At 64.7% G+C, this 22,730-nt stretch overlaps 4 protein-coding genes across 5 annotated transcripts; all 4 read left to right on the forward strand.

Annotated features, from left to right (window-relative positions):
- The first annotated feature begins 175 nt into the window (after positions 1 to 175).
- On the forward strand, positions 176 to 3,763 carry RSKR (ribosomal protein S6 kinase related). Its single transcript, XM_030472531.2, has 12 exons — positions 176 to 254; positions 336 to 527; positions 1,172 to 1,255; positions 1,331 to 1,399; positions 1,543 to 1,612; positions 2,322 to 2,429; positions 2,549 to 2,589; positions 2,686 to 2,713; positions 2,817 to 2,906; positions 2,979 to 3,067; positions 3,140 to 3,250; positions 3,347 to 3,763. Exons 1-12 carry the CDS (start codon positions 198 to 200, stop codon positions 3,578 to 3,580), a joined length of 1,173 nt encoding a protein of 390 aa, XP_030328391.1. The 5' UTR covers positions 176 to 197; the 3' UTR covers positions 3,581 to 3,763.
- A 146-nt stretch (positions 3,764 to 3,909) lies between these two features.
- Positions 3,910 to 11,537, forward strand: SPAG5 (sperm associated antigen 5). The gene is made up of 21 exons (XM_030472533.1): positions 3,910 to 4,137; positions 4,345 to 4,446; positions 4,609 to 6,492; positions 6,572 to 6,764; positions 7,078 to 7,194; positions 7,318 to 7,410; positions 7,523 to 7,657; positions 7,764 to 7,857; positions 7,930 to 8,044; positions 8,135 to 8,216; positions 8,599 to 8,732; positions 9,027 to 9,192; positions 9,309 to 9,492; positions 9,684 to 9,755; positions 9,892 to 10,015; positions 10,270 to 10,381; positions 10,602 to 10,682; positions 10,769 to 10,912; positions 11,024 to 11,086; positions 11,177 to 11,257; positions 11,355 to 11,537. The coding sequence occupies exons 3-21, from the start codon at positions 5,216 to 5,218 to the stop codon at positions 11,466 to 11,468; spliced, it is 3,381 nt and encodes a 1,126-aa protein (XP_030328393.1). The 5' UTR covers positions 3,910 to 4,137; positions 4,345 to 4,446; positions 4,609 to 5,215; the 3' UTR covers positions 11,469 to 11,537.
- A 2,620-nt stretch (positions 11,538 to 14,157) lies between these two features.
- Positions 14,158 to 17,840, forward strand: ALDOC (aldolase, fructose-bisphosphate C). Of its 2 annotated transcripts, XM_030472535.2 has the most exons (9): positions 14,158 to 14,305; positions 15,052 to 15,171; positions 15,256 to 15,467; positions 15,550 to 15,604; positions 15,694 to 15,854; positions 16,286 to 16,369; positions 16,448 to 16,622; positions 16,703 to 16,902; positions 17,347 to 17,840. In XM_030472535.2, exons 2-9 carry the CDS (start codon positions 15,060 to 15,062, stop codon positions 17,440 to 17,442), a joined length of 1,095 nt encoding a protein of 364 aa, XP_030328395.1. In that variant the 5' UTR covers positions 14,158 to 14,305; positions 15,052 to 15,059; the 3' UTR covers positions 17,443 to 17,840. The 2 variants fall into 2 exon arrangements, with proteins under 2 accessions (XP_030328395.1, XP_030328396.1); XM_030472536.1 differs by lacking the exon at positions 14,158 to 14,305 and having other exon boundaries at positions 14,977 to 15,171.
- Positions 17,841 to 18,330: 490 nt separating this feature from the next.
- PIGS (phosphatidylinositol glycan anchor biosynthesis class S) lies at positions 18,331 to 22,122 on the forward strand. The gene is made up of 12 exons (XM_030472534.1): positions 18,331 to 18,382; positions 18,468 to 18,607; positions 18,677 to 18,788; positions 19,174 to 19,263; positions 19,375 to 19,466; positions 19,626 to 19,824; positions 20,134 to 20,276; positions 20,378 to 20,492; positions 20,692 to 20,837; positions 20,952 to 21,052; positions 21,238 to 21,448; positions 21,559 to 22,122. The coding sequence occupies exons 1-12, from the start codon at positions 18,346 to 18,348 to the stop codon at positions 21,829 to 21,831; spliced, it is 1,659 nt and encodes a 552-aa protein (XP_030328394.1). The 5' UTR covers positions 18,331 to 18,345; the 3' UTR covers positions 21,832 to 22,122.
- The last annotated feature ends 608 nt before the right edge of the window (positions 22,123 to 22,730 follow it).

The raw sequence follows: 22,730 nt of genomic DNA on the forward strand, positions 1-22,730 counted from the left end.
GGGGGGCCCGAAGAGTGAGCCTTGCCCCGAGGTGGGGGGATCAGTCACCGGTGGGTGCCCACCCGCTGCAAGGGGCAGCCCCGGTTCCCGGTCCCGGGGCAGGGGGTTGTCGTACCCGGGCGGGGTGGAGCGAGGCGGGGCGGCGGGGTTATGTAAAGCGGCGGATTACCGGGGCCCGGGCCCGGGGCGGCGCCGCGATGGGAGCATCGAGCAGCGGCCCCGGCCCGGCCCCGGCCCCCGTGCGGCCCCCCCAGGTGCGTGCGGCGGCCCCCGGGGTCCCCCCTCCCGGTCCCCGGTGTTCCCCCCCCAGGTGACGCTGTCCCCCGGTTCCGTAGGGCCGCGCCGTGGGGTCGTGGGTGCGGGCGCTGCTGGGCCGCGCCGGGCCGGTACCGGGGTCGGGGCTCGCCCTGGCCCCGCGGGGCCCCGCCGAGGAGCCGCCGCTGCCGGGGTGGCCGCTGCCGCAGCTCGTCTCGCTTTTCCTCCCGGAGTTCCCCGTGCGCCCCTCCGCCCGCCAGCAGCAGCTCAAGGTGCCGTCCCGGGGCTCCCACCCTCTTACCGGGGTCCCGGTGCATCCTAACGGGGTCTCCGACCGTCCCCTCGGGGCACCCGCGCGTCCCGCCCTGGCAGGCGGGTCCCCTCGCACCCCGTTACCGGGGTCCCTGCACTCCTACCGGGGTCCCCCGGCGCCCCGAGCATCCTCCCGCGCCGTCCGTGCATCCCGTGCCGCCACCCCGGGATCGCCGACCGTCTTCCTGGCTCTCCTTGCACGCCGTGCCCGGTCCCTGCGCGTCTTACCGGCGTCCTCAGCCGTCCCACCGGGTCCCTGCCGGCTTCCTACGGCCCGATGTGGAGCCTCTGTGCGTCCTACCGGGATCCCTCTGCACCCTAATTGGGTCCCCAGGCGTCCTACCGCGGCCCCTCTGCACCCTATTGGGGTCCCCGTGTGTCCTACCGTGTCCCTGTCCCTCATCCCTACGTGCCTCACTCTGGGTCCCCCTGCATCCCACTGGGGTCCCTGTTGGAACCTCCTGGTCCCCAAGTGCCCCCATCACCTGCCATGGGTGCCCTGGACTACCTCAAGTCACCCTGCACAGGATCCCACACCCTGTCCCACCTCAAGCACCCTGATCCCATCTCCATGGGGTGCTCAGACCCTGATCCCCCAACTCAGATCCTGGGCTTCGTGGCCAAAGGCTCCTTCGGGACCATCCTCAAAGTGCTGGACTGCGGGCGGGAGAAGGTCTGCGCCGTAAAGGTAGGTGCTGCCCCCAGGACCCATGGGTGCCCCTATTTACTCTCAGCCACCCCTGACACCCCTCGGCCCCCCTAGGTCGTGCCCAAAGTGGAGGTGCTGCGCCGAGACACCGTAAAGCAGTGCAAGGAAGAAGTCAGCATCCAGGTTAGGGGGGACCCCAGCCCATGGCGGGGGGTCATGGGGGTGGCAGAGGCCACTGGGAGGGTGGCAGGAGCAGGGTCCCCATGTCCCCCCCTCTTAGCCCCCCACCCCGGGGGCCGCTCACCCTGTCTGCTTTGTGTCCCCAGAGACAGGTCAGGCACCCGTTTGTCCACGGGCTGGGGGACAGCTGGCAGGGCCAGCGCCACCTCTTCATCAGTGAGTGACCATCTGCCCCCGGTCCCCCCCCTGCTTGCGCACGTGTCCCTGCCACCAGCACACGTGTCCCCGCACACGCACATGGTCCCCCCGCACGGCCGCGGCCCCATGGGCATACAGGCGCTCGGATGATGGCTCCCACCCTGCAGGGATGGGGGGCACAGGGATGGGGACAAGCTGTGGTGGGGCAGGGATGTATGTGGGGGTGAAGGAGGAGCCCCAGCCCTGGTGCCTGCCTGGCACTGGTGGCTCTGATGGCTGTGCCACCTCTGTGCCCATGTCACTTGTGTGTTCCTGGTGACTGTATGACCCCAGGGGCTGTGTCATTTCGGTCCCCATGTGGCCACGGTGCCTCTGTCAAATTGGAGCTTGCCTCTTCCCAGTGCTCCTTGTCACCATGGTATGTGACCCTGGTATTTGTGTGCTCCTATGTGGCCTTAGTATGACTAAGTATGACTTAGTATGATTAAGTATGACATACTGTATGACATACATAAGTATGACATACTACCTTAGTATGTTGGTCCTGGTGCCCATATTGCCCTGGTGCTTGTGCCACCTTATGTTCCCAAAGGCTTGTACCACCTTGGTGCATGGCCACAGCGGCCACATCACCTTGGTGCACAGCCCCGGTGACCCACCTGCCCCCCCTGTGCCCATGCCACCCCATTTCCTGTGCCCCTCATGCCCATGTCACCCGTCCCTGCAGTGTGCACCTACTGCAGCACCGGGGACCTGCACGCGCTGTGGCGTGCTGCTGGGTGCTTCGCCGAGGCCACCGTCCGCCTGTTTGCTGCCGAGCTGGTGCTGGTGCTGGGTGAGTGGTCACCATTTGGGGACAGCCACCACTGCCCCACGGATGGGGACCTGCAGGGGTGGGCCTGCTGGGTGCTGTGGGGGGGACCCACAGCTCTGATGACTCCGTCTTCTCCCCAGTGTACCTGCACGACCTGGGCATCATACACAGAGATGTGAAGGTGGGTGACAGCGGGGATGGGGGGCAGAGGATGGGGTGGGGGGGTCTCTGAACCCCCCAGCATGGAGAGGCCACCCCAGCGCCTGTCTCGTTTTAGATGGAGAACATCCTCCTGGATGAGCGAGGTAAGAGCCTGGTGGCACTGGCTTGAGGATGCATCATCCATGGGGACACCCCATCCATGGAGACACCCCATCTTTGGTCCCCACATGGTGTCTTGCCCCACAGGGCACCTCAAGCTCACTGACTTCGGCCTCTCCCGGCACCTGCAGTGGGGCGAGCGAGCCCACACCATCTGTGGCACCCTGCAGTACATGGGTAAGGGGGCAGCAGGGGGCTGTGATGGGAGGCACAGCCCCCCCCGAGGCGCTCATCCACTCATCCCCACAGCCCCAGAGGTGCTGAGCGGGGGGCCCTACAGCCACGCAGCCGACTGGTGGTCCCTGGGTGTCCTGCTCTTCGCTCTGGCCAGCGGGGAGGTGAGGACCATGGGGTGTGGGGGGAAAATAGGGCTCCATGGGGTGCCCCTAAATCCATTCCTGTCCCCCCAGTTCCCCGTGGCACCGGCGGGGGATCATGTGGCCATGCTGGAGCGTGTCAAGCAGAGCAGCTACGAGAGCCCACCCGCATTCAGCCCCGCGCTGGCCCGGCTCATGGCCGAGGTAACCCTCCCGCCTGGATATTGGGGTCCCCACTGCCCCGTCCCGGGCTGGATACTGGGGTCCCCCCTGCTCAACTGTCCTCCCCTCCATCCCCAGCTGCTGTGCCACAACCCCCTGCACCGCCTGCGCTACCTCCACCACTTCCAGGGCCACCCCTTCTTCCGCGGGGTGGCCTTCGACGCCGACCTGCTGCAGAAGGACCCGGTGGCAGTGGCGGTGGCCCCGCAACCCCCGGAGCAGCCCCCACCAGACCCCGCCACCTTCGATGACTTCGACTGCGACCTCGAAGTCCCTTCGACTGCCCCCTCGGGCCGGCCCTGGCCTGGCTGAGCCCCCCCCCCCCCCGACGGCTGAGCCCTCCGACATCGCTCAGGGACATCCCCCCTAACCCCGGCAGCGGGTCAGACCCTGCAGGGCCGGGTCCCCCCCACCCCAACGTTGTACCTCTCCCCGCGGGAGCAATAAACCCGAGAGCCGCCGGCACCGCTGCGGCTGCGGACGCGGGGCTGGTTCCCCCCTCCCTCGGTCGGGGCAGGGCCGGGGGAAGCGCCGGGGGTCGGGGAGGGGACGGGGACGGACCCGGTCCCGTTCCCCTCGAGGGGTCCCGGTGCCCGCCGCTGCGCAGCGAGGGAGGGGACGGAGGGGGCGTGGTCTAACCCCGCCCCTAACCGCCTCGCCTCGCGGAGTGACGCGTGCGCCGAGCAGCCAATCAGAGCGCAGCGTGGTTTTCAAACGGGAGGCGGCGGCGGCGTGCGGGAAGCGGCGGGACCGGAGCGGGACCGGGACCGGGATCGGGATCGGGATCAGGATCAGGATCAGGATCAGGATCAGGATCAGGACCGGGGGCGACCCGGAGCGGGGCCATGCGGGCCGCCAAGTCCCCCGCCGTGAGTGCGGGCCGGGGTGGGGGGCAGAGAGACCCCCGAAAGGGGCCCGATGGGGCGGCCCCGACCGTGCGGGGCTGCCCCGGGGGGCGGCGGGTGCGGAAAGGAGCGCTCCCGGTGCGTGTCTGTGTGTGTATATGGGGGGGGGTTTGTGCCGCCGGTGACCCCCGGTGCTTTCTCCCCCACCCCCACCCCCCGGCTCCTCTCCAGGCGCAGCAGCGGCCCCGGCGCCCCCCCCTGCAGGAGCTGCGGCTGCAGCCGGGCGCGGAGCGCACCAGCCTCACCCCGCTGCTCCGCCGGCTGCGGCTGAAGGTCGGAATGGGGGGAAAAGGGAGCGGGGCGCGGGTTAACGGGGGGGGGAGTGATGGAGGGAGCGGGGGATGTATTGGGGTGGGGGCAATGGGGGGGTTGGGGTGCTGTGGGGAAGGGCAGGGCCGCCCTGACCCCCCCCCCATCTCTCCACATGTCCTCTAGGACCATGACTGCGCCACCCCAGTGCCCGGCCCCCGCGGCCCCCGCAGCAGTGTCACCCCGCTGCCTTGTGCCCTAGGACCACCCAGAAGTGCTATCCTGCCCCCCCCCCCGCAGCACCACCCTATTGCCTGGCACCCCAGGGCCCTCCAGCAGCACCATCCTGGAGGCCCCTGGGACTCCCACCCTGGGCACCAGTGTATTGGAGCCCCCCAGGACTCCCACCCTGGTGCCCAGTGCCCCAGAGCCCCCCAATAGCACCAGCCCAGAGCCCCCAGGCAGTTCCTCCCCAGGGGCCTGCACCCCAGAGCCCCACAGCAGCACTGTGCAAGCACCCCCGGACAGCCCTATCCCAGGGCCCAGCAACCTGGAGCTCCCCAGCAGTCCCATCCCAGATCCCTGCATCCCGGAGCCCCCCAGCAGTCCCATCCCAGAGCTCCCCAGCAGCCCCATCCCAGATCCCTGCATCCCGGAGCCCCCCAGCAGTCCCATCCCAGATCCCTGCATCCTGGAGCCCCCCAGCAGTCCCACCCCAGTGTCCTGCATTCCAGGCCAGCTCAGCATCGTCAGCTCAGTGCCCTGCACCCCTACCTCTCCAGACAGCACCACAATGGCACCCTGCACTCCTGGGCCCTCTGGCAGCACCAGCTCAGGCTCCTGCACCCCAGGGCCCCCTGGCACCAGCTCCACCCCACAAGAAGGTCCCTTCCATGGGTGGCGAGCAGCACCTGCTGACTTCTCCTGCAGCCCCATGGCCCCTGAACCCCCATCTGGAGATGAGGGTGCTGGTTCCCTGCCTTGCCAAGACACCCCTGAGGGAGCCAAGTCCCCATCCCCTGCCCCCCAAGAGCAGGGACTCCCCACATCCCCCTCCATTGAGGCAGGTAGGTCGGAGCTGGTTGCATTGGACGAACCAGCCACCCCTGTCCCCTCGCCCGAGGTGGCCTCGGGTGCTGTGTCCTGGGTGCTGCCATTGGTGTGGCTGGAGAAGAGCCTCAACTCCTCATCCTTGGTGGAGTCCCTGTGGCACAGCCTGCTCCTGCCACGGCAGGATATTGGCACCAGCATCACCCCGGTGCCCACCACAACCGCTGGCACCAGCAGCACCCCGGTGCCCACCACAACCGCTGGCACCAGCGTCACCCCGGCGCCCACCGCACACACTGGCACCAGTGTCAGCCCTGTGCCCACTGCAACCGCCGGCACCAGCGTCACCCCAGCGCCCACTGCACACACCAGCACCAGTGTCAGCCCTGTGCCCACTGCAACCGCCGGCACCAGCGTCACCCCTGTGCCCACTGCACACACCGGCACCAGCGTCACGCCTGTGCCCACTGCAACTGCCGGCACCAGCGTCACGCCTGTGCCCACTGCAACCGCTGGCACCAGCGTCACGCCTGTGCCCACTGCAACCGCTGGCACCAGCGTCACCCCTGTGCCCACTGCAACCGCTGGCACCAGCGTCACCCCTGTGCCCACTGCAACCGCCGGCACCAGCGTCACCCCGGTGCCCACTGCAACCGCCGGCACCAGCGTCACCCCTGTGCCCACTGCACACACCGGCACCAGCGTCACGCCTGTGCCCACTGCAACTGCCGGCACCAGCGTCACGCCTGTGCCCACTGCAACCGCTGGCACCAGCGTCACGCCTGTGCCCACTGCAACCGCTGGCACCAGCGTCACCCCTGTGCCCACTGCAACCGCTGGCACCAGCGTCACCCCTGTGCCCACTGCAACCGCCGGCACCAGCGTCACCCCGGTGCCCACCACAGCCACTGGCACCTTCATGACCCCCCGGGACCTGCAGGAGAGGAGCACCAACACATCCATGGGTCCCCCTCCCTGTGCCAAGGACAGCGCTGCCGAAACAGACTCCCTGCTCTGGCAGTAAGTGTGGGGACGAGCATCCCCCCGGGCAGGACTATGGCACTTGTGGGCTGTCCTCAAGCCCTCTGTCTGTCCTCAGCTGTCCCCGGGAGCAGTTGAAGTCCCTGCCGCGGGCAGAGCTGGAGGGGCGTCTGGAGAGCACCCTCATCATCATCGAAGCACTGTCACTCCAGCTGCGTGGCTGGCAGGAGAACCAGCGGCTCCTGCCTGGCGTGGGGCCGGCCGAGCAGAGGGATGCGCTCACGCAGACCGATGTCATCCACCCCAAAGGGGTAAGAGTCCTCACTGGGGCGATGCCACCCTGCTCCCTGCAGCATCGGTGCTGCCGGTGGGACCGTGGCTCCAACTGTGCCACAGCCCAGTGGGGTGGAAGTAAAGCGCACAGCATCATGCGCCCTGTGCCACTCCAGCCGCGTTATCTCGCCTGGCTCAACCCGCTGAGCGTGCTGGATTTGATCCCTTTGTGCAGGGAAGCATCCCTGGCACACGCTGGGGGCAGGATGGGAGGGCTATGGCTAACCACTGGATGCCAGGGTGGAGCGGGACGGGTGCGAAGCCCCCTCTGCTCTGCCATGATGCTCTTAGGAGGAGATCTACCGCAACCTCTACCTCGAGCTGCGGAGGAGGATGGATGCTCTGCAGCGGCAGCGGGGAGCGGAGCAGGACCTGCAGCAGGAGCTGAAGATGGCAGTTGAGGGCATGGTGTGTGTCGGATGGGTGCTGTGCCATGAGTGCGCCGGGTCTCAGCCAGGCACCGTGTGTGTGTGTCCCTGTGCCAGCGCCGAGAGCGCTGCCTGAGCACCGGTGTCCTTATCCCTTCCCCAGGGTACCTGGAGCAGGCAGCGCCTCCCGTTCCACAGCCTTGCGGATGCCTGTTTCCAGAGCCTGCAGGATGAGCAGAGAGCGCTCGCCCAGGAGGTGAGACCCCCTGCAGCTGGGTTGGATCCCTTCCCCATGGATTTGGGAAACGCTGGTGCTGGTGGCACATAGAGCAGGCATCGGCTATACCCATCACTGTCTCCTCCTGCAGCGGGAGCAGGCGAGGGCCCTGGTGTCCCGGTGCCAGGCCCTGCTGGAAAGGGTTCCCGGCAAGCTGCAGCGCTGCCTGGAGGAGCGCGATGCCATGAGGCAGCGAGCGGATGAAGCCCTCCAAGCCAAGGAGGAGGTAGGGTGTTACCTAGTGCTGGCTGACCCCAGGCATGGGGTGATTCGGGGTGCCCCATGAGGAAGAGCATCCCAAAGCAAGCCCAGAGGGCACCGTGTCTCTGCAGGCATCTCATCAGCTGGAGGAGACCTCAGTGGCCCTGCAGGACACGGTGGCTAAGCTGGAGCAGTTGACAGTGGCCAACTTGCGCCTCAGCACAGGTATGGGTGGTGATGTGGGGCTGGAGCTGCCCCTGTGTCCCCCCCCTGCACTGACAGCTCTGCCCCTTGCAGACCACAGCTCCCTGATGACCAGTCTGGCCAACGTGGAGCAGGAGCGGGATGCGCGGCAGCAGGAGCGGGATGCGCTGCAGCAGGAGAATGAGAAGCAGCGGGAGGAGATAGCCTGGTGGGTCTGAGCCCTGGGGCAGGGCACTGGGGGGTGTGTGTGTGTCCCATAGACACCTCCTGCCACCCTGATCCCATCCCATCCCTGCAGGCTGGCGCGGGAGCAGGGAGCGCTGCAGCAGGAACGCAACGGGCTGTGCCAGGAGCTGCGGGAGGCAGCGGAGTGCCGGGAGGTAGGAGCTGCCTGACCCTGCCCACGCCGTCACGCGCTGCCAGCTCCCATCATGTCCTCACGGGAATGCTGGAGGCTGGCCAGGAGCAGGATTAGCCCTTCCATAGCAGGGGGATGAGGGCGGTTGGCATCCTGCACGTAGCACAGCTCTTCATGCTGCAGCAGTGATGAATGGGGAGGCCAGGCAGCTCTCTGGGATAGTTTTCCCCTGGATGCAGATGTGGTGGTGTCCCCCCAACCTGTCCTATGTCCCTGCTGGTCTCCAAGGGGTTGGTCTGCTGGCGTAAAGCTGCCCCTGCTTGCAAACAGCACCCTGAGGAATAGGAGGGACTGTGCCAATGGGTCCCCTCATTCACGGCAGTGTCCCCCCCATCCTGTTACAGTTCCTGGAGCAGGAGAACCGCATGTGCCGCACGCAGCTGCTGGAGGTGGAGGCCAAGCTGAGGTCCACGCTGGACACGCTGCAGGAGCACAACCTGCAGCACGAGGAGCTGATGGAATCCCACCAGCGCCTGTGGTACTGACCCTGCTATGAACCCCTCTATTTTGGGGAATCGAGCCCCTCTTGGAGGGTTGGGGACCCAAAGTGGGACATGGCTCTTGTCATTGCTGCCCCAGCGCAGCATGGTTGTCCAGGCGGGTAGAAAGGGCTGTAGGGAAGCCTGATACACCCCATCTTGTGGGGAAACTACCTAAATCTGCGTGGTTTGCACCACTCTGGGTCACAGTGGGAGGCAGGCATGGAAAATGTCCCCATCTCACACTGAGGAAGGGGAATGCTGCTCCCACTGAGGCTGATGCCATCCCACAGGGAAGAGCGCGCTGCCCTCAGCAAGGAGCTGGAGAGCACCAAGGCCGAGCTCCTCGACTTGCAGCTTAAGAGGAACAAAGTCTCCTGGTGCTCCAAAGACATCGTGGAGAGCAAGATGCGGCTGCAGGAGCTCGCTGAGTGCCTCAGGGCTGCTCTGCAGGAGGAGGTGGGAGCCCTGCCTTGGGGGTGGCCTGAGGAGGAGGCAGACACCCCATGCTTCAAGCCCTCCCATTGCCATGGCAGAGCTGTCACAAGCTGCTCTGCTCTTCCTCCCCTCTGAAGGATGATGATGATGATGCTGCCCCATCGAAAAGCAAAGCCTGGACCCCGGTCCCACGGACGCCGGGCTGGCAGACCCCGTACCGTGTCCGGACCCCTGCCTGCCGCACGCCGGCGTTCCGGACCCCTCACTGCACCGCTGGGAGCTCCTTCGTGGGCAGCATCCTGAAAGCAGTGTCCGGGGAAGGTGAGCTGGTACCTGCTGCATGGTGGGGATGGGAATGGGGATCCCTCCCTCCCGTCCTCCCTGGGAGTGCCTGGAATTTCCCCTTATAGCAGCTATGGGTCATGGCTGCTGCAAGCATCCAGGGTCTTCTTTGGGCTCCCTGGGATGGATGTGTGAGGCTGGCATAGAACATCTGCCCTTTCCTCTTGCAGGTGCTGATGAAGCCATTGGAGGTGGGAGTGCATTTACCAAGGACAAACCTGCCTCTACACCAAGGGCAATAGGTACTGGGGCTGTCACCCTGCCTTGGACTCTGCTTTGACGCTGCAGGGCTGCGTGCATGGGGGGATGACCAGGATGCCTTCCTGCTTGGCTCTGTGTGCCCCGATGTTCTCTCATGAGCCTCTGCCCTGCCCGCAGAGCCTGAGGATGGTTTGCTGGAGAGCGTGAAGCAGCTGAGGGCCGTGGTGTCCGACCTCGCCATGCTGAGCTGCCGCATCCAGGAATTGGAGCAGAGCGAGTTCAAGGCGCTGCAGACAGAGATGTGAGTTCAGTGGGGGCTCATGTTGAGGACTGGGCATGAGCAGCCTTTCTGGGACCTGCTCTTGCCCCAGCGCTGGGTTATTCCTCTCCTGCCATGGCTAGAAGAGCGTTTTCCAGCTGGTGGGATGCTGGGTTTGGTACCCAAACAGGATGGTGGGATGCTGGGTTTGGTACCCTCCAAGCAGGAGGGGGTTTGGTACCTGGCACTGTGCTCGCTGTGATCCCCATCCCCTCAGCACTGCTGTCTTCCCCCAGCTCCAACCTGCAGCTCCATTTGGAGACGGTGACAACGGAAAGCCAGGAGAAGATTGATGCCCAGGCTGCCACCATCATCAAGCTGAACAAGGCACTGAGGGGCAAGCTGGAGGTGAGCCGGTGCCAGAAGTGGGCCAGCACTCAGGCCAGGGCAGAGCCAAACTGGGACAGGCTGATCTAGGACACGGCGGAATCTGGGTGACTGGCTCTGGTGGTGCCCCATGGGTGCTCCTGGCTTGTCTGACCTTCTTGAACAGGACAAAACCTGCTCCCCCCTGATGTGCTGGGGGCGTCCAGGCACTGCCTGACCCTGCTTCTTACCCTCCCTGTAGAATGAGAAGGAGCTGCAGGACGTGGTGAAACGACAGGAAGAGAAGATGCTGCAACTCATCGACAAGAGTGGGGAAGTCACGGTGCGCAATGGGGGCAGTGCCAGGCTGCGTGCCCGGGGGGTGCAGGCTGCAGGACCCCCCCTCTCAGCACCTCCTTTCCCTCATAGAGTCTGAAGGAAGAGGTCTTCCAGCTGAAGCGCTTGCTGCAGCGCGCAGAGACGGAGGCCAAGGTGCTGTGGGAGGAGATGAGGGGACAGAGACCCAAGGAGGACACTGTGTATGTGCAGGAGCGAGTCCTGCAGCGGCAGGAGGTGAGGCTGGGGGGGGGCTGTCATATCCCATCCTGCAGGACCCCATAGACAGGGGACCCCCCACCCCAGGGCTCAGGGTAATATCTCAGTGGTGCTTTGCTCTTCTTCCAGATGGGCAAACTGCGGCTGCTGCTCCTGGAGAAGGTGGATGAGAACCAGCGGCTCTCAGATAAGGTATGGGGGAGCCCTGGGTTTAGTCCCTTCTTCTGGTCCATTCCCTGCCCAGCTTTAGGTCAGGTTCCTGACAGGCATCTCCCACTGTAGGTCCAAGGGCTGGAGCTGCAGCTCCATCGCAGCCAGAAAGCACTGAGGACCCATGAGGAGATGCAGGAGAAGATGAAGGAGGTAGAATTGACATTCAATCGCTCTCACCTTTGCTGTGACTCTTAATTCCACCACTCCTCATCCCAAATTCTGTCACTAATGCTGCTGTCACCCCCAGGTCCTGGTGGCTGTCCCTGACGTGGCCCTGGCGTGCCAGGAGCATCACAGCCTGCTGCGGTACTGGGGCTTGAAGCCAGAGAGTGTCAGCAAAGACGCTGCGGAGCCGCTATAGCCCGTAGGGTGAAACCTTCCCCTTGTTAATGCTGTAATTATTTATTGAATAAAGTTTTGTTGGTGTTCACCCTGCCCCGTGTGTTGGATGCAGGAAGCTCCCAGTGCCTGGGGTGGGGACAACTGGTCTGGCTTGTGCTGGCTGCTCCCGCTCCATCGCTGTCACGGGGCCATGGGCACGGCTCCCTGCCACCCCAGGGCCTCTCCTGCTTGGCAGGGAACAGGCACCGTGTTCCCCAGGCAGCAGCACAGCTCCTCCTCCTGCCCTAGATTCCCTCTGTGCCTGTCTCTTGCCTCCCCACTGCGGGGGGTACCCGAGGCTGGATCCTGCGTCCCCAGCATGGGCGTGTGTGGGGATGGTTTTCCCCATTCCCAGTGTGCCTCTGGCATGAAGCATCACAGAATGATTTGGGTTGGAAAGGACCTTAAGATCATTAAGTTCCAACCCTCTGCCATGGGCAGGGGGACCTCACACTAGACCATGACACCCAAGGCTCTCTCCAACCTGGCCTTGAACAGGGATGGAGCATTTACCACCCGTCTGGGCACCCTGTGCCAGCGCCTCAGCACCCTCACAGGGAAGAACTTCCTCGTTATATCTAACCTGAGCTTGACCTGTTTAAGTTTAAACCTGTTTCATCAGGTCCCATGGACTTGTGCACATTCAGTCTCCTGAGATGATCTCGAACCTGATCCTCTCCCAGTCCCTGCATCTGCCTTCCAAGACTTGAGCAGTGTGGTCAGAGCATTTGCCAATGAAGACTCATTCTCCAAATCCAGGGTCGCCAGTTCTCCCATTTCCTTCAGGAGAGGGCCCACATTATCCCTAGACTTCCTTTTGGTGGCAACATACATATAGAAGCTTCCTGTTATCTCTGGCATCCCTGGACAGACCCAATTCTATCTGTGCCTTAGCTTTCCTGACCTGATGCCCAGCATGCCCTGGGTGGTGGTGAGAGCTGCCAGCCAAGCACTGGGAGCTCAGCCAGCTCCTGCTCCCAGCTCCTCCTTGTCCCCTGCTGCTGCTTGGGGGGCTCCCTTTGGGGCTCCCCTGCTCCCAGCACAGTTCCATCCTCGTCTCCCTCCTTCCCTACTGGGGCATCTCCTGTGGGATCCCCCTCCCGGTGTTCCCGACCCCGGGGATGCTCCCTGTCACCACAGGGGCCATGCAGCGCCTCCCTCCTCTGTCACAGCCCAAAATAGCAGCGTTCTAACAAGTGCTCTGGTTTTTAATGGCCTGTTTCTCTATGCCTGGAGGGGGGGGATATGACATTCCCCTGCCCTCTGCCGCAGCCCTGCGCCCTGTCTGGGGCGGGTGTTGCAACACCCAGGCTGCTGGCACCTTTATTTACCCTTGCACCCAGGAAACGGAGGTATTTAGGGTTGCGATTCTATTTGCTGGGTGTGTAAGCAGCTCATGGGGAAGCAGCACTCGCTGCTCCCTCATTGTGTCCCTCCCTGCTGGCAAGGGGTGGGATACAGCCCCCCCCAAGATGCCAGGCCGGCTGGAGCTGGGATGCAGGGGGAGATGCGCTCCTATTCCCGGGATTAGGGCCGTGCAGGGCGCTTGAGCCCTCCTTTTACGGCAGGGATTCAGCAGAGCCGGGCGCTGGCAGCCGGCCCGGACACGGCTATTGTCCCTGCTCCGGCTGCGGGCGGCTTTGGGGGGGCTGGGAACCCCCCCACCCTGGCCTTGGGCTCTGTGCTGCTGGGATTTGGGGTCTCTGGCATGGCAGCAGTGGGGTGGCACAGGGGGGTCTTTGGTCCGGAGGTGATGGGGAAGGACTCTGCTTGTAGCTGACAGTGGTAATAGGGGGGCACAAGGGGGTCCCCCAGCCTGTGGGTGTCATAGGGGGGTCCCTGGTCCAGAGGTGATGAGGGGAAGGTCCCTACCTGCAGCTGACAGTGGTAATAAGGGGGGTACAGAGGAGTCCCTGGCCTGGAGGTGGTGATGGGAAGGTCCCTGCTTGTACCTGGCAGTGGCAATAGGGGAGTCCCCAACTTGGGGGTGGTACAGGGGGGTCCCTGGTCTGGAGGTGATGGGGGGAAGACCCCTTCTTCTAGCTGACAGTGGCAATAAGATGGCATACAGTGGGGTCCCCAGCCTGTGGGTGGCACAGGAGGGTCCCTGCCTTTGGGGTGATGAGGGGAAGGCCCCTGCTTGTAGCTGACAGTGGTAATAAGGGGGGTACAGAGGGGTCCTTGGCCTAGAGGTGATGAGGGAGAAGGTACCTGAATGTAGCTGATAGTGGTAACAGGGGTGGCACAGGGGGGGCCCTGGTCCGGAGGTGATGAGGGGAAGGCCCCTGCTTGTAGAAGACAGTGGAAATAGGGGTCCCCATCCTGTGGGTAGCACAGGGGGGGTCCCTGACCCAGAGGTGATAGGGGGAAGTTTCCTGCCTGTAGCTGACAGTGGTAATAGGGGGGAGCACGGGGGTCCCCAGCCTGGAGGGCGGCACAGGGGGCTCCCTGCGTTTGGAGAGATGAGGGGAAGGTCCCCACCTGTAGCTGATAGTGGTAACAGGGGGGGGCCAGGGGAGTCCCTGGTCCGGAGGTGATGGGCGAAGGCCCCCGCCTGCAGCACACAGTGGCACTAGGGTGGCACATCGGGGTCTCCAACCGGGGTTGTAGCCGCGGGGTCCCCACCACCAGCAGGAGCAGCGGTTGCCGCCGGCGGGGGGGGTGCGGGCGGTGGCGGGGGGGCGGAGCGGGCCGGGGGGCCGGTCCTGCCGGGTGCCGCCCCGCCGGTCACGTAGCTCTGCGGCACCGCAGCCCCATTTACCGCGGGGCCGGAGCGCGCAGCCCGCAGTCCGCGCTCGCCGCCGCCCGCCCTGCACGGTAAGGGGGAACCGGGAGACCGGGGGTGGTCGTGGTGGGGAACGGGGGTTGGGAGGGGGGAACCCCGTCGGTGGGAGCGGGCCACCCCACCGAGGCTCCGGGATGGATCGGTGCGACGCCGCCGGCGGCATCCCGGGGGTCGGGCAGGGCTGGGGGGGCTCCGGAGCGGACAGACCCCCGGGCATGGGGGTGTTGTTGGATGGGGGGAGCCCGGAGCCAGCCCCTGCGCTGGCGCAGCCCGAGCCCAGGCGGCGCGGCCGGGGATTGCAGCCCTGTGGGGAAGCACCGGCCCCAGACGTCGCCATCCCCGGGGTACCCCAAACCTCGGGATACCCCTAAATCTCGGGTAATGCCGCCCTTTGGGTCCATCCCTCCCCAGGCAGCGCCATTCCCGGCGTATTTCCGCCTCTCCCTTCCGCACTATCCCCGTCCCCGCGCTGTCGCCGTTCCCCGCGGGGTACCCCCGGCTCCGGGGTATCTCCCTCCCCGGTCCCTCCGTGTCCTGTCGCGGCCCCCCGTGGTGCTGCGCTCCCTCAAGATGGCTGGGCTGGGGGCGGGCGAGCAGGCAGCAAAATGGCTGGGAGCTCCCCGGCATCCTCCACGAGGGCCGGGCCGGGCCGGGGTGAGGGCAGCCGCCTGCTGATGCAACGCGCCCGGCCCGCTCACCGTGGGGAGGGTCCCCGGTACCGGTGGCAGACGGAGGTGCCGCCCCGTCGGTGCGTGACTCAGAGCCCGTCTGCTCGCAGCCGCCACCATGACGCACCAATACCCCGCGCTGACGGCCGAGCAGAAGAAGGAGCTGTCGGATATCGCGCTGCGCATCGTGGCCCCGGGCAAGGGCATCTTGGCTGCTGATGAGTCCGTAGGTCAGTGGTTTTGGGGCGGGAATCTGTCCTGCCACCCCTTTATCCCTTGCACCCGAGGCTGATGAGGGTGCTGGGTGCCCGCAGGGAGCATGGCGAAGCGCCTCAACCAGATTGGGGTGGAGAACACGGAGGAGAACCGCCGGCTGTACCGCCAGATCCTCTTCAGCGCCGACAGCCGGGTGAAGAAATGCATTGGGGGGGTCATCTTCTTCCATGAGACCATGTACCAGAAGGCTGATGACGGAACCCCCTTCGTGCAGATGATCAAGGATAAGGGCATCGTCGTGGGCATCAAGGTGTGGGGGGTGTCCGGTGGGTTTGTGGGGTGCTTGGAGGGTGCTGGTGGGGCTCAGCACCACCATCCCCTTCTCTCTGCAGGTGGACAAGGGTGTTGTGCCACTGGCTGGGACTGATGGCGAGACCACCACGCAGGGTAGGTGCAGTGGGTAGGGGGTAGGTGCAGTGGGTAGGGGGTAGGTGCTGTGGGGTTTGGGGCTGTGGGGCTGATGTGCTGTCTGGCAGGTCTGGATGGGCTGTCAGAGCGTTGTGCCCAGTACAAGAAGGACGGGGCTGACTTTGCCAAGTGGCGCTGTGTGCTGAAGATCAGTGACAACACCCCCTCTGCGCTCGCCATCATGGAGAACGCCAACGTCCTGGCCCGCTATGCCAGCATCTGCCAGCAGGTATGTGTCTGTGGCCAGGCATCGCCCCACGGGGTGGGCATTGACCCATAGGATGGGTGTTGACCTAAGGGGTCAGGTATCCATGGGGCTCAGCATTGCCCCTGTGCCTGGATATCATCCCATGGAGCTGGACATCAACCCATGGGCCAGGTAACACTGCACATGGATGGGCATTGACCCCCAGAACCAGGCATTGCCCCATGAGGTGGGCATCACCCATGGGGTCAGGTGTTGCTACATGGGGCTGGGCATCACCCCACAAACACGGACGTTGCTCCATGGAGCCAAGAATTGACCCTCCCGGGCTGGGCATCAACAGCAAGGGTGGGCATTGAGCCTTGGGGCTGAGCATCCCACCCCACGTCCAGTCATTGGTCCTCATGGGGATGTCCAGGGACACCCCCACGATGGCATCTACCTGGTGTTTGCAGAACGGCATCGTGCCCATCGTGGAGCCAGAGATCCTGCCTGATGGTGACCACGACCTCAAGCGGTGCCAGTATGTGACAGAGAAGGTGAGTGCTGGGGTGGGCAGCAGGGCAGGCACCGTGCCATGCCATGCCAGGGGTCTCCACGCTGCCTGTCCCCACTAGGTGCTGGCAGCTGTCTACAAGGCGCTGAGCGACCACCACGTCTACCTGGAGGGGACCCTGCTGAAGCCCAACATGGTGACCCCTGGGCACTCCTGCCCCACCAAGTACAGCCCCGAGGAGATCGCCATGGCCACTGTGACCGCGCTGCGCCGCACCGTGCCCCCCGCCGTGCCAGGTACCAGCACCGGGACATGATGGAGACCAAGAGGGGGATGCCCTGTGGCCCTCGCAGTGCCATAACCCCGCTCTCTGCAGGTGTCACCTTCCTGTCCGGGGGTCAGAGCGAGGAGGAGGCTTCCATCAACCTCAACGCCATCAACACGTGCCCGCTGGTGCGGCCATGGGCTCTCACCTTCTCCTACGGGCGGGCGCTGCAGGCATCGGCGCTCAGCGCCTGGCGCGGGCAGCGGGACAACGCCACCGCTGCCACCGAGGAGTTCGTCAAGCGCGCAGAGGTGATGGGGTGGCACCGGGGGTGGTGCCCCTTGGGACAGGGAATGCTGAGGGCGATGGGAGACATCAAGGGCTGTGCCCCACAGGACAAGAGATGCCGTGGTCCCCATGGAGAGGATGCAGTACTGTTGCCATGGGGGACATGGAGAGCTGTGTCCGCATGGGAAAATGGGGATGTCAAGGGCCATGTCCCCATGGGTGACACGGGACATTGAGAACTGTGTCCCTGTGGGAAGAGGGATGCCAAAAGCCATGTCCTGCGGGGTGATGTCATCCCCACCAAGGGTTGTGCCTGGTGAGATGGGGGATGCCAAGGGCTGTGGTGTTGCAGGGACACCAAGGACAGTGTTCCCCTGAGCTGGGGGACCCTGAAGGCTGTGTCTGTGGGACTGGGGGACCCCAAGGGCTGTACCCACGGGGGTCACTGATGTTTCCTCTCCCTGCAGGTTAACGGGCTGGCGGCGCTGGGCAAGTACGAGGGCAGCGGGGACGACTCGGGGGCCGCCGGGCAGTCCCTCTACGTGGCCAACCATGCCTACTGAGCCCCTGCCGGGCACCCCGCCGGCCCCGGCCCCCTCCCCGCCACCGCTCACACCCCGCTTCCACCCCAGCCACCCAGGGGAGCCACCACGCGGGGAGGGGAAGGGGAGCACGCCCCACGGGCCGGCCCCACGCCGCAGGGGCCACAGATGAAGTGTGTGTGTGGGGCCCCAGGTTGTACCTGGTCCCCCTGAAGGGAACCACTCGGGTGCCCCTTTTGGTGTGGGGGGCTCCAGCCAGGCCTCGTGGGGGGCAGGAGGGGAGGCCTGGGGGTGCCCCTGCCCTGCCGTAGCTTCGCAGTCCCGGTTGCTGCCGCCCTCGGGGCGCCTGTGTTGTGTTCGCCATGTGCACCCCATGTGTACCAAATAGCCTAACAACGAATAAACGGTAGAGACAGCGCTGTGCCGCCTCCTCCCTCGCTGCAAGGCACCCGGGCACCGTGTGCTCACCCATCCCGGGCTGCCCCATCCCTCTGGGCGCTACCTAGAGCTGGTTGTGCTCACACGTGCAATGAGCTGTGCCTGGTCTCAGCCCACAAGCACACAGTGAGGCTATGGAAGCCAGTGTGGGGGGGTGACTGGGCTCTCCCTATGGGCTATGGGGCGGGTGAGGAGCCCCTGGGAAGCCTCTGCCCCTCTGCTGCCCCGTTCCCTGCCTCATTCAGAACCGCGGAGCTCATCGCTGCACAGGCACCCGCGGTGGCACCGCTTGTCCCTCCGCAGCAGCCGTAGCAGCCATACAGCCAAACCCCGCCTCCTCAGGTCGGCTACCGCACTCTAATTGGTCCCTTTACCTGCCCGTCTACGCCGCCGTTCCACGCTTATTGGCTGCTGTAAGGATCTGAGCGCTCTGAGTGGCTGGGCTTGATATAGGCTCCGCCCCGGTTGCTGGGACGGGAAGGGAAGATGGCGGCGGCGGCGGCGCTGGCGGCGGATGAAGCAGGTACCGGCGGCCACCGGTCCCCCCTCGCTGTGCCCCGGCCCCGGTCCCCGCTGGCCGGTCCCGGTGCTGAGCGCTGTCCCCGCAGAGCGGGCGCGGGGCCGGCGGGCCGCGTTGTCGTTCGCGGCCATCGCCGTGGTGTTGGGGCTGCCGCTGTGGTGGAGAACGACCGAGACGTACCGCGCCGCGCTGCCCTACGCCGACATCGCCGGGCTGGGCCGGCTGCCGGTGAGTGAGCGCCGGGAGCGGGGCTCCGGGGCGGGGGCAGCGGCTCGGGCTGACGCTGCCGCCGCTCAGTTCCAGCTCTCGGTGCCCGTGGCTGTGGTGTTCGCGCCGGGCTCGGTGCCCCGGGACCTGCCGCGGCCGCTGCCCTTCAGGGACGTGCAGGAGATGGAGATACCCGTGAATGGTGAGAGACTTGCGGCTGGCCCTGCGCTGGGGGGGGGCCTCGGCCTTCCTTCCCCGCGGGGTCCCCAAACACACGTTCACCAGCAGTGTTTGGTGCAGTGCAGGGAGTAATGAGGGCAGCAAGGTGCCCAGGGTGCCATAGGGGAGAAACCGGCTCCCTTCCCTGGGAATGGGGGTAATGGAGGGTGGGATGGGTGCTGGGTGCTGTGGGGCTGCCCTCCCAGGTGAGGCTACATGTGGGTCATTCACCTGAGGTTGGTGCCCAAGGGATCTTGTGGCGTGTGTCCCCTCGTACTGTCCGTTGTCCCTCTCGGTGCCTGGCTCCTACAAAGGACCAGAAGGTTGGGGTTAATGGATTCATTCAGGTTCTTTCCCCCCCCCGGCAGTGAGAACCAGCGTCATGTCCTGCTATGAGATGCTCTATCGCAGCACCACAGCTCAGGAGGAGGCAGCGCTGGATGTGGCTACTGCACAGGGTACCAGGATGACGGGTTGTGTTAGCTGGGGAAACAATCTCCTCTTCAGAGGCTGTGGGATGGGGATTGGAGTGAAATTCCCAATCCTTCTAATGCTTCCATCTTCCCCAGAGGCTGACGCTGCTCTGCACCTGCTGCAGGACACCTCCTTGGGCTCTCTGACCATGTACGTGGTTCCTGAAACCTCCCCTCTCCTGCCTCAGGTAGGGAGCAGCACCCTGTGGTGCCAGCCCCTGCATGCTTCACCCCTCAAAGGTGCCCTGGGGGGGAAACATCCGTCCCCAGGCTGTCCCAGCAGGCACCATGGTGCTGTTCTCCGCTGCGTTGGCAGGAGCCAGCCCTCATCCCTGCCCTTTTCCCAGGGGATCAATGCCTACGTGGGGAAGCACCGCAGTGCCCTGGTGAGGGCCGTGGGGACGCTGCCCGCCCTGCGCTCCCGCCTCCAGCAGCTCACGCAGGTGATGTCCTTCACGGCCAGCTCCATCACTGCTGCCCTCTCAGACCGTGTGCCCGATGGCCAGCCTGGCCCTGACGCCCGGAGGAACTTGAAATCCAGCCTGGGTATGGATGTGACCCCCTCCCCCAACAGCCCCATTCCCTGACCAGGAAAAACCTTTTGTGTATGGGGGACATCCCGTTCCTGCTGTCCTTGTACCATCCCTGGGTGTGTTCTGGAGTAGCAGACCCCAGGGTCTTCCCTTTGCCCTTCCTGTGTGCTGGGGCACTGGTGCATGGCCCCACTTCGGGTAGGAGCTTGGAGGAGGGTGTCAGGTCCTGCTGCTCTTGAGAGCTCTGTCGTGGCCACATGCCCAGGCTCAGCACCCACAGGCAGTGCCTGTGCTGGCGCCTCACAAACTGTGTCCTTGGCAGGGTACGAGATCACCTTCAGCCTCCTGAACCCCGACCCCAAGTCCCATGATGTGAGCTGGGACATCGAGGATGCTGTGAACCGCTACGTGCACCCCGTCCTGGACAAACTGAGCTTGGTGGCCAACTTCTCTGTTGATTCACAGGTGAGGGCTGGGAGAGGCGATGGGGAGAGCGCAGCCCCGGCCTCCCTGGGTGCCCTGGGACGTGCTGCTGTGCCAGCAACGCCTTTGCTGTGTGCCTGCAGATCCTGTACTATGCTGTCCTAGGAGTGACGCCGCGCTATGACAAGGAGTCCTCCAGCTTCCTCCTGAGCGCTCACAGCCTCCCGCACGTCATCAACCCCGTGGAGGCCCGGCTGGGTGAGCGCTGTGCTCCTGGCCAGGCTCTGCTGAACCTGTGCCCCTTCGTCCCTGGTGTCCCCCATGCCCTGCCAGCTCCGGCTGACAGTGAGGGATGACCAAGCAAGCAGTGTCTTGCTGTGGAAGGAGGAGCAGGGCTGGGTTCTTCTCTCACCATCCCAACCATCCAGGGGCGTTCTTTGACTCTATCCCACTGCAGGTTCTAGTGCTGCCTCACTCTACCCCGTGCTGAACTTCCTGCTGTACATTCCGGAGCGCTCCCATTCCCCTCTGTACATCCAGGACAAGGATGGAGCCCCCGTGAGCACCAACGCTTTCCACAGCCCCCGCTGGGGTGGCATCGTGGTACGGGGCCATTTCGGGGTGCTGGACATGGTGGTGGCTCCTCATCCTCACAGCGCTGGTGGCCCTGCCAGCCCCAGGGCTCCGCCTGTGCCTCACTGACACACTGTCCTGCAGGTTTACAACGTGGAAGCTCCTGCTGCCCCCCAAGCCTCCCTCCCACTGCACGTGGATGTGGACATGGTGCGAGTGATGGAGGTTTTCCTGGCCCAGCTCCGGTGAGGATGTTCTCTTCCCTCCCCAGGGCTCCCTGTGCTCCTCTGGCACATGTGGGGTTGGAGCCAGGCCATTAGGCACAGTTGAGCTCTGCAAGGACTGATGCAGCAGGGAAAGGGAAGAGCAGGGAGCACGTGCTGCTCTGCAGGCTTGTGATGTGGGCTGGGACCTTCCCTTATCCCCCCAGGTTACTCTTTGGGTTATCTCGGGAAGAGCTGCCCCCCGAGTTCCTGCTGGAGAGCCCTGGGAATGAGGGGCTGGCTGACTGGGAGCTGGACCGCCTGCTCTGGGCACACACTGTGGAGAACATCGCCACCGTGTCCACCACCTTGACCTCGCTGGCCCAGCTCCTGGACAAGATCGGGAACATCGTCATCAAAGATGATGTTGCCTCTGAGGTAGGGCTGGAGCTCCCTGAGGTGGGGTCTGGGTGCTGCTGTGAGTGACACCCCCAGGCTTCTCTGGTCCTCCAGGCCAGGACCTGACCATTGGTGGTGTTCCCATGCAGGTGTACCGAGCAGTGGCCTCAGCACAGAGCGCCATGGACAAGCTGGCCACAGGCCATCTGCACCCAGCCTTCCAGGCCAGCAAGGAGGCAGCCACCTCCTCGGAGCGAGCCTTCTTTGACCCATCTCTCCTCCATCTCCTCTACTTCCCTGACGACCAGAAATTTGCCATCTACATCCCGCTCTTCCTGCCCATGGCCGTCCCCATCCTCCTCTCCCTGGCCAAGATCATCCGGGAGACCAGGCAGAAGAAGGAGCCCACCAAGATGGACTGAGCTTATTGCGACGGTGCCCTGTCTTAGGGCTGGGGCTGTGCCTGCCTCGTGGAGCCTGTTGTCATGGACCAGTGGCCCAAGAAGGTGCCCCACAACGGTGCCAGGGCTGGGCACAGCAGCTTGGCTGGGGCCTGCTGTGGCCAAGATGCAGGAATGGGAAGAGAGGCTGCTTTGAGGGGTGGGAGATGCTCTGGATCTGCAGAGATCAGCGAGGAGGGGCCCTGTGCTCTGTTTGGAACAAGATGCTCTGTAAATAAAGACAAAACCCCACTTGTGCTGGGGGCTGGTGTGGGGCTGTGTGAACGTCTTGTCTGTGTGGGTGCCCCCTGCCCCTGCACCCCACTGTTGATTTATGGGGTCTGATTCCTGTTGTAGGGGTATTTAGCCCAAAACACATGTTATGGGGGACAGTTACGGGATTCAGCTGTTGGAGGGCAGTTAATGGTGTCTCTCTTGTTGATAGGTGTTGGGGCAGTTACTTCTTAATGGGGTCTGGTTCTTATGGTTCCTATATTAGCTTGAGGCTCTTGGGGAGGCAGTTATGGGGCCGTATGAGGTTATGGGGCTGATGACACTGAGCAAGCCTGAGGAGAAGGACTTGGGGGGATCAATGAGAAGTTCCCCATAACCCGGCTTCAGTGTGCGCTTGAGCCCAGAACCCCCCCGTGTCCTGGGCTGCACCCCCAGAGCGTGAGCAGCAGGTCAGGGAGGGGATCCTGCCCCTCTGCTGTGCTCTGGGGGACCCCACCTGCAGCCCTGATCCAGCTCTGGGGCAACAGCACTAGAGGGACGTGGAGCTGCTGGAGCGAGGCCAGAGGAGGCCCCGGAGCTGCTGCGAGGGCTGGAGCAGCTCTGCTCTGGAGCCAGGCTGAGAGAGCTGAGCTGGGTCAGCCTGGAGA

Source organism: Strigops habroptila (assembly GCF_004027225.2).
Source record: "Strigops habroptila isolate Jane chromosome 13 unlocalized genomic scaffold, bStrHab1.2.pri S16, whole genome shotgun sequence".
In the NCBI taxonomy this organism is placed as follows: domain Eukaryota; kingdom Metazoa; phylum Chordata; class Aves; order Psittaciformes; family Psittacidae; genus Strigops; species Strigops habroptila.